Raw genomic sequence first — 13,498 nt, forward strand, 5'->3', positions numbered from 1 at the left:
TTTAAGAGAGAGTGTGTGCATGCATGAGTGGGGAAGGAGCAGAAGGAGAGGGGGATTTGGACTTCTGCTGAGCAGGGAGCCCAATTATGGGGCTCCATCCCAGGACCTCGAGATCAGGACCTGAGCCGAAGGCAGATACTTAAGCAACTGAACCCATCCACCAGGTGCCCCTGGATTCTCTTAATCTTTAACTAGAAATGATTACACTTAACATTAACAATTAACCTGAGAGTTTGTGGAAGCAAGAGTTTAGATACACTTGGAGGACCTCTCCTTGCACAGTGACATAGACTTTGTTTACCGTGTTAACCTATTCTCATTTCTTCCCTTTTACTGCACTTGAAAAATAATCATGTATTTTTTATCATATATTTAGTAAACAATTTTACCATTTCTTTCAAAGAGTAGCAGTGGAAAAATTAACTTCTTTTTCTTATTTTCTCCCCCAAGATGCTATAAAAATTTGTTTGAGATTTGTTTCTCAAATCTTTACCGAGAATATCCACTTTAGAGTCTCATGGAACTATGATGGTGTCAATTGAGAAAGGAAAGAAAGCTACCTATAACTTGTAGAAGACAGTTTCACATTACTGTGGCATAATCCTACTTTAGGATTCAATATATTTAGTGGGGGGAAAAGAACCACCCTCCCTCTGAACTTGCACACAGACCTTCACTTCCCGGAGAGTATCAAGGAACTTGTCGTGTCTATTGGTTAACATGTGCAGCTGGTTCCCAATGTCCTTTTCAGAAAGTTCTTTGGTTTTGGGTGTGCTGGTCTGGTCACCAGGAGCCAGCTCAATATCAATCTCTACATCCTGCAAAACAAAACACAAATAGGTAAAACCAAAAGGTCAAATGGTTGAAGAAAACCCAACAAACAGGACCCTTACAAGCTTCTTGTTACATTTTTGGCAAGTAAAATTTTAGTCAGGTTCCTGGAAGTTTATAATTATTTAAATAATCTTAAGTTCTAAAATAACAAGCGGATTAACTAGGTCAGACCTCTCTTTTTTTATGTAACACTAAAGGGGAGAAGGAAAAAAGCTAAAACAACACTATGGAAAGGTCACTGTTTTGCTCTCCTATTTAGATTGGGTTAAGTAAAATGAAAAATAAAGTATAAACTCTAAACAGTAAAAATAATAAATATAAGGCACTAAAAGAATTACAGCCCGTCATAGCCTCACAATGCAATTGTTGTCTTCCTCATTCAGATTAAGAATATTGTCAGGGTCACTATGCAGAATCTGTTGGCACAATGTTTTACAGGACTTATTTCCAAAAGGAATAAATCTTATTTCTGTCTGAAGCTTCTGAGAAGTCACAGCCAAAATCTAGTCATCAAACCAGCCTCCAAATCAAGTTATCCCCATTTGGTATGTGTCCTTGAAAAAGCAGAAGAATCACTTCAAAGTAGGTAATTTAGTTCACACAGAATTACAGAAGGAAAAGATCATATCACTAAATGATCTAGTGTTTAGCAAGAGAGAAGAAAATTTTAAATTCTCATTTGTTAATGAGTAGATATCCTACATGTAGAAGAGGGATCAAGCTATCCTTTTTTTTTCTTAAGATTTTATTTATTTATTTATTCATGAGAGACACACAGAAAGAGAGAGAGAGGGAGAGGGGCACAGACACAGGCAGAGGGCAAAGCAGGCTCCATGCAGGGAGCCTGATGTGGGACTCAATCCTGGGTCTCCAGGATCACGACCTGGACTGAAGGCGGCGTTAAACTGCTGAGCCACCAGGGCTGCCCTTAAGCTATCCCTTTTAAAGCAAAGAAGGTGCCTCCTCCTTTAATACTGGCTGCAGCTGCCTTTTTTTTTTTTTTTTTAAGATTTTATTTCTTAGAGAGAATGTGTGGGCACTTGTGTGAGCAAGGGGAGGGGTGCACAGAGGGAGAAGGGGAAGCAGACTCCCTGCTAAGTGTGGGGCCTGATGCTGGCCAGTCTTACCACCTTGAGATTGTGACCTGAGCGGAGACCTGAGCCGAAAGCAAGAGTCAGATGCTTAACCAATTGGGCCACTTGGGCACCAGTGGATGACTACTTCTAAAACCCAACACTCCAAGGAGAGATAGCTTCTGATAGCCAACAACCAAAGGAGACACAATTTAAATTTCTATGCTGGGAGCCATTCCTCTTGGAGTGTTAAGGGCCATTAAGACATAATGGCCAGTTCTTGGCTCCAGGGCTGCCCCTGCCAGGATGAGATGGAGATTCCGGAGGTTCACAGCAAGCTGCTGGTTGGAACCCCCTGGAGCCATGGTGGGTATTCCTCCCGAGAGTAGTGCTAACACAACATGCGCTTTCACTTGGAGAGAAAAATCACCAAACACTAGGATATCCTATACTAAGCAGCACTAGCTCATGATAAAGTGACCTATCTCAAAATTAAATGGCATTACGAGATGCTTATCAATTCAACCCAAGTCTCCACCAACAGAAGAATGGATAATGAAGGCATGGTGTGTATATACATATGATGCAGTATTCTTTAGCCATAAAAAAAAAAAATTAAATCTTGCCTTACAACAACATGAATGGATCTTGAGGACATTTTGCTAAGTGAAATAAGTCAAATACCATATGATCTCACTCATATGTGGAATCTTATACACACACACAATCTCATAGAGAGCAGATTGGTGCTTGTCAGAGGCAGGGAGATCAGGAATGAGCAAAATGGGTCAAGGTGGTCAAAAGGTATAAACTTCCAGTTATAAAGTAAGTCCTGGGGATGTCACGCACAGCGTGGTGACTACAGTTAACAATACTGTACTGGATACTTGAAAGTTGCTAAGAGAGTAAACAGTAAAAGTTCTCATTATAAAAAAATATTTTTTTGTAACTGTGTGGTGACAGATGTTAACTAGACTTACTGTAGTGACTGTTCATAACATATACAAGTTAATACTGAATCCTGTTGAACACCTGAATCTAATGTAATTCATGTCAACTGTATCTCAATAAAAAAGAAAGAAAAATCTAATTGAACACAAGTACCATATTCTGAACTCTGAGGTAGAGACAGGTTTTAAATATGCGAATCTTGCCGTCCCACCTCCCCAAAATCGAAGGCTGATATAAAATTCATCAATGGAAACAGAAACATTGCTGTGAGAAGGAGGCACTATGCAATCTGGAGCATTACCTCCTCTTTGGACTCGCTGTTCTCTCGCTCCCGAGGCTCCTGCTTGACATGTGTGACCATGGCAAAGGCTGCGCGGTCGTGGCTATCGGCCAGGTTGATGACGTTGGTGATGGATGGAAGCATAGCTCCTTGGCAGCTGGTACCAATGGGAGTGCTCTTCTCACACACTGCCAGAAGCAGCTGAAGAGAGTTTATGAAAAAGCAGACAAACCTAGGACATTTGTCCGGCATTTGGGGTGCAGGGACCCATGGTTAAGACCTAGTCCTCTTGACTGCAGTGCACCTGAGGACTTCTGGGCTCACAACTCTGCTGTTTGCTTCTCCTCAGCTTAGATGGAGAGTCTGAACCTCTCTTCCAGACACCACTCACTCAGGACCTCTGACTCCATGTTTAAGCATAAATTCATTACCTTTCTCCCCCACCAGATGAGCTCATGAATGGACTAGGTTCCTAACTCATCGACTTCCTCATCTCAAACCTGTCTCTTTACACAAAGCTGACCTGAGTGTTTCTTCCTGTGTCCCCTGGTGGCTTCCCACGGCCCTGAGGGGACAGTACAAGCTCCTCAGCGTGGCTCACAAACTCTGTAATGTGACACTCCACACTCACATCTAACACTTCCCTGATGAGTCCCCACATCCCAGTTTGCTTCACCACTTGGCCACTGCCCCTCAACTAAGTCACTCTTGCATTTTGGAGGCAAATATTTCTTGAGTACCCACTTGGTGCTTTGAGGCTCCGGTGGAGATGAAGTGTCAGAGGAAGGATAAGACCCATATCAACACATTAACAGACACATACTAAAAAACAAAACAAAAAATTCCCAAAACCAAACCCAAACAAAAAGGCACATACTCACTGTGATAACATGTCCATGAGATGGGGAGACTAAAAGAAAAATAAGGACCCTGCTCTAGCCTGGTGTTAAGATCGTTGCTTGTGTGAGAACACAAGAGGCCAGCAGGATGGAGGTCAGCACAGGGCTGGAGGGAGAGGCAATGGTCTGGTCATTCGGGGGCAAGAAAGACTATCCTAGAAGTTTGATTTTGTGTCAAGTACAAAGGCAAGAAGTGACACAATCTCATTTAGGGCAATTCTGTCACAATAGCAAAACTGTGGTGGGTAGGAGGAAAGTGTCGACAGTGAGCAAACTGTTCTTGTCATCCTTGTGAGCAATGATGGTGGCCACACAAGGGAGGAAGGAGAAGAAAGGCTGAGAAGCAGGTGGCCCTGAACTGGTAACACTTGGTGACAGACCAGAGAGGACAAATGGGGGGAAGGATCGGCAGATCCCCAGCTTGTGCCCTATAACCTGTCCTTTCGCCATCAATTCCAGTGTACCTACCACAGGTTAAGGTTGTTTTCATCTTTGTATCTCTAGTACCCGACCCAGGGCCTGGCACCTAACAGCAACCAAGTCTCTCGAATGAAAGATGAACAAATCAGGAACTCTGCCCGTGTGGCCATTAGCCAAGTTCCAAACACATGCCATTATGAAACGCACGTGCAGTATCAACATAGACATGTCAATGAGCTCTCCCTGACACCCAGTACATAAGGCCCTTCTTCCCCTGAAAAGAACTTCACTATCTTCGGTCTCATTGGACAGAGTAACGTGGTGACCTTTGGGTTTCACCCCTTCCACACCAGCAGATTAGAATCATCCACATAGCATTGATAACCTATGGGAAACTAGGTTGCCTAGTGCAGTAGGCAGGTAACTAAGCCAATGAAAGCGGATTTCAGTAACACACAAGAAATCGGAAGTCTCACTACAATCCTATCAGAAATGTCATGAATATCCGACCACCCACTAGAACGGTCTGACTGGCCTACCCAGGCCCCTGTTACTGGCACCCTGACTCCTCACACTGAGGGATCAAAGTCCATGGCTTTGTTGGGCTGGTCTGGCCTGGCTGCTCTACCTTCCTGCTCTAAGAATGACGGGACCTGACGATCCCAGTTCATGGTGTCTTTAAGGGCATGTAGACAGAATTTACAATTTTCGTATCTGAAGAAAATGAACCCTTTAGCTATAAACTAAGGAAAACCATTCCATTTTCTAAGAGCTTAAAATCACCCTTAAAAACCAAAACAAAAACAAAAAACAAAAACCTTCAACTTAAGCACAACTTTAAAAGTGTTTGTCTCTTCCTAGAAGAGATTAAAGCAGTCTACGGTGGAGGTTTCCAATTCATCTTAGACAGTGTTAACACCTCCTAGTTTCAATGCCCTGGCCACAGATGGTGAGCTGAGCCCATCCTACCTCAATGCACTGCTTAATCCAGAAGTGGTTTCCCATGGCTTCCCAATTCTGGGAACAGGTCACATAAAGCAGGCGCTCGTAGACCCGACGTTTCATTGAGTTGTCAAAAACCTCGAAAAACTTTGCCCTGATGAGAGGCTGGGCACAACGCAGGCCAGAGAGGAAGGCCGGCTCGAGTTTTGCAGTCAGTTCACTGCCAGACAGGGTCTCGTCCCTGAAATGGAAGGAGTAACACCGGGTGAAGAGCCACACAAGCGGGGGCCTCTGTAGGCCTTAAGCCAGTGAGCTGAAGACAAGTGGGCACCAACATTCCAAAACACCAATATGAAAGCCAAGGGTGTATCACAAATCAACCTGAGCTGATGTAGCATTCAAGCAAAAGGTGCATTAATCATGCCAAAATATGTTACAAGATTTAGTATTTACATGGATATTTGAGATTTAACAATCATGAAAAGATTGTTACATCATTTTGTCAAAGGACACAATGTGGACACACACATGCAATAATTGGTTAACCGCAGTTATTACCTGTAGACATAGTTTACGAGGTCTAGAAATTGGGCATTTAATTCGAGGTCCTCCGGAAAGCGCTTTTCTATGTAGGCCATCATTTTCACAAGCAAAATGGACTTCTCCCGAAGTGTAGGCGTCTATATTAATTGGGTGTATACATACATACATATATATATAATTTTTTTTTTTAGAGAAAAAGTCAATTACTTCTATTCGAAAAAAGACATATTCAAAAGTATTCTAGCCATCTGCTCTCTCTTTTTTTTAACCTCCTGTAATTTTTTCAAGTAAAATAAGACAAGGTCATTTATGAACAGAAAGACCCTCGCTGTATCTGCAAATTGTCTAAAATCAAGATAGCCACCCATCTAATTTTCCTTGGGGCTGCAACTCACTAGGAAGAGAAAGCAACTAAATTATAGAAGAAATTATAAGTTTGCAGGCATCTTACTAAATTCAATAATAGTCCCTTGTTATTAATTTTTTGGGTCTTACCTTTACACCACTATAAAGACATAAGTAAGGTTCATTTAACAGTTTAATACAAGTAAAAAACCACATTAAGAGGACTGACCTCTTATTTCAAGCTTTCAGTCAAAATCTGCTAAGCATAGTGAGAAAAATTCATCTTAAGAAAGAATACTGTCAATGTCACAGAGGGGAGAAAATGTTTTGCTGGAGAACTTTCAGGAGAAGAGCTGAGAAAGCTGTGCTTAAACATACACACACACGGAGGTGGCTGCCTGGCCAGGGCACAGCCCTCTGGCTGCTCACCTGATTGGCTGCCATCGGAGAGTTGTTTTTAACCCACTCTTCCACAATTTTCACCACAGCCCGTAGGATCTTGGCATCAGGAGATTTTTCAATGAGGGAGGTCAGGATGGCCTGAATGAAGTTCTTCCTCATCTCCATGCTCATGACGGCCAGGCGTGTTTTCACCAGCTCCAGACTCAGCATCACTAGTTCACCCGTTCCTGCTCATGCAGAGAAAAAGAACACACCCCCACAATCCACATTCAGTGTTTCCATAGGCAACCACTGTGTGTGACGTGGAGTGTCGGAATCTGCCCATCACTCCCCCTCTCCAATATTTTCTCCAGTGAGAACTCTGGGATCTGAGGTACCTCACCACTCCCCTGCTATTCTGCCTGGGAGGGTGGCCTTCTAAGAGCCTCCACACAGGTGATGGGACAATGGAGCGGATAGACCAGGGCAGATGACCCATACTCAGCCAGCCCTGAAACCACATTCACGGCACTTCTGTACCGAGTTGCCTCTAATAGCGGTGCCAATCACAGCTCCCACCCACACCCATGTATCACGCAGGTTCCTGGGGCCCACAGCTCAGGCCTGCAACCTGCAATTTAAGTCATCGTCAGGCCTAACAGCTCGAGTGATGCAATCTGTTTTACAGCAAAACCAGCAGATTGCCCTTGTTTAATGGTGAAATGTTCCACATAAATGTGTAGCCACCTAAAAATTCCTTCATCCTTACATTCACAAATTTGGGAGTTAATTCATTTTAAAAACGAGTCTTACTTTGGTTTTAAATAAGATGCTCAAAACCTCTCTGTTGAGAGCAAATGGACAAGGCACTGCATAAACACAAGAGGACTTCACATTCGGTTCAGCATTCAATCACACAGCAGCATCCCTGAGGTTTGACACAGAGCCTGTGAAAACCCACAGGGACCACAACCATCACCTGAGGTGGCTTCTGTGCTGCCCGATGCTGCCTGTGGGTTTAGGTGCTCTCGGACCATCTTTTGCAGGGAACGCATGAACACCGAGATGAGCCTGTCTATGTAGCTTGGGTTGTTGCTGCAGGCTGACTTGAGAATCATAAGGGTCCCTAAAAGGCAGAAATTTGCTGGTTGGTTGTTGGTTTTTTGTTTTTGTTTTTTAAGAAAAGTTAAAAAAAATGGATCACAACAAAAACAATGTCAGGAAAGGTAACATTTTTTTTCACATATTCCATGTTTATGGAATATTTAAAACATTTTGAAATGTGCTGAACAAAAATGTGCTCCTTTCTGACAAAAGTACAGATGAACCCCAAATGTCAACATTCCAAGCTTTTGAATGGCATATGCTACACTTTAGAGCACTGTATTTTCACTTCTTTTTTTTTTTTTTTTTTTAAGATTTTATTTATTCATTCATGATAGACACAGAGAGAGAGAGAGAGAGAGGCAGAGACACAGGCAGAGGGAGAAGCAGGCTCCATGCAGGAAGCCCGATGTGGGACTTGATCCCGGGACTCCAGGATCATGTCCTGGGCCAAAGGCAGGCGCCAAACCACTGAGCCACCCAGAGATCCCCATACTTCTAATTCTTAATGTCAAAGAATTAATTCTTAATGCACGGTCAACACCAAGCACAAGAGCCAATTTTTATGCTTTGGTAAACAGTGTTCGTACCTTTGGTTGTGTGTGGATTTTATCTTTAGGTTATAGCAAACCATCCTAAGTGAAGTTTTTTGTCCCATAATATGCTTGGGCAAGGGGGGAAAAAAAAAGGGAAGAAAGAAACACAGTCCTTAAAAAAAAAAATCTAGACTATCTGGACATGATATTTTAGAATTCAGCTTGTACTCATTCTGTAAAACTGCCAAAGCTCAATAAAAATCAGCAAAACATCAGAGCATAAACATGGAATACATGAAAAAAAAATGTTACCTTTCCTGACAGTTTAATGAACCTGACCTACGCATTAAATTTTAAATTTATATTAATGGCTCCCACTATAGACCAATGAAAGAGTATTTATCTGCCGTTTATAGGTGCAATACTCACAGATTTGTACAATTTCTCAGTAGAGGGTGAATGCATGATCAATCTGATTCCATAAGAGGGAACCTGTGACACTTGGTGATGATGGGTCGGTAACTGACTCTAGAACAGGGAGGGGAGTGATGTGACCAGTTCTCCAGGCACCAGCCCCAGTGTTGCCCTCAGCCTGCTGTCACTCCCACAGGAGGGAGGCAGGGCCACTGACCGGTCATCAGCTCTTCTAAAAGAGTCCTCTAGAGAATTAACAAGATATTCATGCTCTGGAAGCCAGGTTATAAAGCAGAATCTACTGTATGATCCAACTTCAAAAAAAGTCACAAAAGCATTCCTCAACTATCTAATCGATTCTGGTTCCAGAATAGGGATGGCAAGCTTCAACAATTACGGATACAATTTTAACTAAATTTATCTGGCTCCTGAATTTCAGATAGCAAGTAGCAAGAGTTTGGAGAGCAAGAAACTCAGAAGAAATAATGTATTCAGTTTGCAAATTCAGATAGAAATGTTTGCAGTAATAAGGGCTTCCTGTATATGCATTTATACATGTATATACAGAAAAAAGACACGTGTCAAGATGTTAAGGGTGAATGTTAATAAGTAGAGAGGCAACTTTTAGTTGTCCTTCCTTTGTACTTTCAAAATTTTATACAATAAATGAGTTTTTAAAAAATTTTAAATTGCTAACCCAAAGTCTAATCTTCCTCAGATGTGTTTCAGGAAAAGCAAAGTATCTACACATTAGACTTCTAGGGATCTCTGGAGGTCAAAGTGAACTAGCTGGCCTGATTACCTGAGAAACCAACTTTCATTTCACCTGGGGCAGCCAGAGCCTCATCAAGCAGACAGGAACCAGTTCTTGTCTTGTGAGTGGCTTAGTAATAGGTGAGCGGCTTACTAACAGGTGAGCATAGTATAAAAGGCAGTGGTTATACATACTTGCACACTGCTTTGGCAGCATCTTCGTGTTTGACGTGATACTGGGTCAGCAGTATCCACGCAACATGGGACTATTCCCCAGCAACCCCATCCTGCATCTGAGGCAGGAAGAAGTGAGGAAGCCCAGATATTGGTCAGGTGGAGGGTGTTACCCTCAAATACCACAGGGGATGGTGGCCTATGGTGTATGTAGCAGGCCACACACAGATGCCTGCAGCACACATCAGCTCAAAGCTCCTCCTGACATTCCGAGCCTTTCCCTGAAGGAAAGCTGGTCCAGAGAACACAGAGATCAATGCCAAATGGAACCACTACTAGAAACACCAAGGCAGACACACACTCACCAAAGAGCTGGGAGGGATTTGCGTTGGTGGCCTTCTCATAGTTGGTGAGTCCTTCATAGATGACCTTCCCAACAGCTGCATAAAGGCACTCCAGCTCTTCATACTTGGAGGCCACACTGGAAGTGCCTGAAACAAAAGTGAGAATGTGGGCCCTGTGGTTTGGGTTCTCAGGCCTGTCCGGGCACTGGGAGGTCAACTTTCCTAATGCTAGGCACTGAGCTTGTTATCTTGGGATTTGTGGCAACTGGCAAGGGTGCTCCTCTCCCACTGCAGGACGTGTGGTGCTCCTCTCTGGGCTGATGCGACTTTACCAAGCTAAGTGACATTTTAGCTCACCAAGCTCTACCATTAACACACTCGAGATGCACTTACTTATGATACTCCAAAATCTGATCTTGGCAGCTGCTCAACATCTGACAAAACACTATAACCCAACTCCCCCTTATTGCCATAAGGAAACAGTCACATTCAGCTGACAAATAACAGCATTTCTAAAGCAAACCAGAAAACACGATGCAATGACTGCTACCATTAAGTTCTATGTCCATTTTTTTTTTAAAGAAAAGGTGAAAGCACACAAAAAAGCAAGATAATAAAATGCTCACTATAGTAACCAGAGGATGAGCACTCTCAAGTGACAAGCTCCGTGCCCTCCCATCCACTCAGACACCAGGGAAAAGGTCACCTACTTGGCTCTGTTGGGAAAATGCTCATAAGACGGGAGAGGAGGCTATGGACTGCTCGGAGAACCTTGGTGTTTGCACACGTCATGCATGCAGCGATGCCACGCTGCAGGGGTTTGAAGCTACTGAGGATGGCTGGAGACTGGAGGACAGTGAGTAGGAAACTTAGCACTTCCAGTCCTGTGCAAATATTTCCATAGTTGACTTGATTAGGTTGCTCCTGGAATGGAGAACACAGGTCACACAGAGACAATATCAATCCTCTGGTACAGTCCATTACAGAAACACAAACCAAGCAAAACCTAAAACTACATGCCATTAATGAAATAAAAAACCACCAAAAAATAAACATACTATACACATAAAAACCCATGACAACCATACCTTACGAATACAGCAGAATTTCACAATTCTTTTAATAAATTTCTTTAAATATTTAGTCAAACCTCCTTTTTAAAAAAGCTCATGAAAGATACTAATATCCAATATTAAAAATGTGAAAATCAGGGTCGTCTGGCTGGCTCAGTCCATACAGCATGTGACTCTCGATCTCAGGGTTGTGAGTTTGAGTCCCATGTTGGGTTAGGGATTATTTAAAAATGGCACCTTTTTTAAAAAATTGAAAATCAACAAAATCTGGTCTAAAAATGCAATTGCAGGGCACTGGGGTGGCTCAGTGGTTGAGCATCTGCCTTCGGCTCAGGTTGTGACCCCAGGGTCCTGGGATCAAGTCCCACATCAGGATCCCCATAGGAAGCCTGCTTCTCCATCTGCCTAGGTCTCTGGCCTCTGTCTATCATGAATAAAATCTTAAAAAAATAAAAATGCAATCATTGCACTGACTTTTCCTTTTCTCCTCTACTCTTTTTCACTTAACATACATATATCCTTCCAAAAGGAAGTAACTTTGAGATTGTGGATCATGAAATCAATCTAACAGATGATGCCAGCATTAATAATAGGAAATAGAGTGCATGGTTTATAGTACAGTACTGCTTTTTAAAAAGTTTCTGTGGTTTACACACACACATACCATGCATACATATATATACACATGCATATATGTGTGCACTGGGCTGAGATAAAATCTTCTTGCTACCAAACAAAGTAGAAAGTCACTGGGGGCATGGCATCATGAAAACTTAGCCTATTTCGTGGCAGAGGCTGTCCACTCATGGCTGAGCTTGACTCAACTGTGACTGTGTGTAGCAGGAAAGCAATTTGACATTTGAAAAAGAGGAAAGAAATCTGCAGGAAACCTAGAAGTTCTATGTCAAGCTAGAATCAAAACAAGTACTGCAGACAGGCAGCCTATGATCCAGCTGTTTTCATAGCATAGGGAATCTTTGTAACCTTTCAAAAAATGGAGGCAACTATGTTAGTCTTTGCAAGGCAAAATAACAAATGTTTAAAACAGGCTTGTAGCTGCCAGAAATGACAGGACCATGGTTTTTATAGAAACAAACAATAAAAAACCTACCAGATAATCAGCTTTGGGGACTAACTTCTTTACTATTTGACTTCACAGTTCTCAATAACAAATTTTATGTCCACTTAAAAAATTCAATTTTAGAGGTTGTTGCATAAATCAACTAAAACTGTTTACCCCAAGCCAGCTAGGAAGTCAGTTTAAGAAATGAGACTTCAACGGGCAAGAGAACTGCTATGCTTCCAAAGCTCCTAACTGCTGAGGGCAGGAGCTGAAATTTTAAAACGTGTTTCAGGAAGCAAAACTCCCTCCCCCTTCTCCTTAGCTGCCAAAACTGGCTGAGGTAACAGAGGGTTCAGCATTTGGTAGTCCAGCCCCAGCCCCAGCCCAGGTGGTAGCGATAGACACATGCACCTACCACACTCATCAGCAGTTTGTCAAACCACTGCAATTTGAGCTCAGACTTGGACCACATGTCCGGTCGCAAGGCAGTCTTCAGAAGAGTCACACACCGGCGGGACAGCACCTCCCCAGGAGACCCCGCAGTGTTGGTGTTGTCGTTAACCTGGAAACGCACTCAAATTCAAGGCCCCGTCTCAGCGGCACAACTGCAGGCTCCTGACGCTGCCTCTTGCCCATGCATCCTAGCCCCCTCCCACCCTGCCATCTCCTCTTCCATCAGACTCCACTGAGCCTTCTCTGCTTCGGAGATACTCCCTGATGGGATATCCTCCTGCTCCCTTGCTATGGGGTCAGTGGGGATTTGCACTCATTTGTGTGATTGATAGATTAGTGTTGGGCAGCTCCCCAAGCCTGTTGGGGTGGGGTCCAAGTGCTGGGTCCTCCCCACGGACCTCCTGGGCTGTGCCTAGCATACATAAGCACCAAGAAGATACTGGCTAATTTAGCAGATTCTTTTCAGTACTTTGAAGTCCTCACCAGTACTCCAAGACCTGCTATTCTCTTTAATAACTACATAAACTTAAGATTCCCATATTCTAAAAAACAAAACAAAAAACCCAACTACTTAGGAAAATTTCATTTACAATGTTTTTTCTTTTTTGAAAAGGAAAACTGAAGTTTCAGAAATAGATTCCTGATAAATCATGAAAAAATATGTTGACATGAATAACAAATAAATACAGGCTTAAAGGCACCTTCGATTACTGAATGTTATATATAATTTATGTAGGTTGAATCATCCCAGCAGCACCTTTATGAGACAGGTAACTCAGAAGATAAGTAACTTGCCCAAGATCACTGATCTACTGCCACGTTTTGCCAACACCAAGATGCCCTTAATTACAAGATACACCATTATTTTATCACTGCTGAAACAAAAACATGTTTAAAAAAAAATCCTAAAAAAATA

At 42.7% G+C, this 13,498-nt stretch overlaps 1 protein-coding gene across 1 annotated transcript in view; it reads right to left on the minus strand.

Annotated features, from left to right (window-relative positions):
* Positions 1–13,498, minus strand: part of LOC112646058 (transformation/transcription domain associated protein) — a 114,290-nt gene that overhangs the window by 38,891 nt on the left and 61,901 nt on the right. Inside the window, 9 exon segments of the mRNA XM_035717825.2 lie at positions 672–818; positions 3,160–3,339; positions 5,427–5,640; positions 5,958–6,079; positions 6,717–6,916; positions 7,648–7,794; positions 10,015–10,140; positions 10,704–10,917; positions 12,545–12,691. Coding sequence (XP_035573718.1) covers positions 672–818; positions 3,160–3,339; positions 5,427–5,640; positions 5,958–6,079; positions 6,717–6,916; positions 7,648–7,794; positions 10,015–10,140; positions 10,704–10,917; positions 12,545–12,691 — 1,497 coding nt within the window.

This window comes from Canis lupus, chromosome 6 (assembly GCF_003254725.2).
Source record: "Canis lupus dingo isolate Sandy chromosome 6, ASM325472v2, whole genome shotgun sequence".
Classification (NCBI taxonomy): domain Eukaryota; kingdom Metazoa; phylum Chordata; class Mammalia; order Carnivora; family Canidae; genus Canis; species Canis lupus.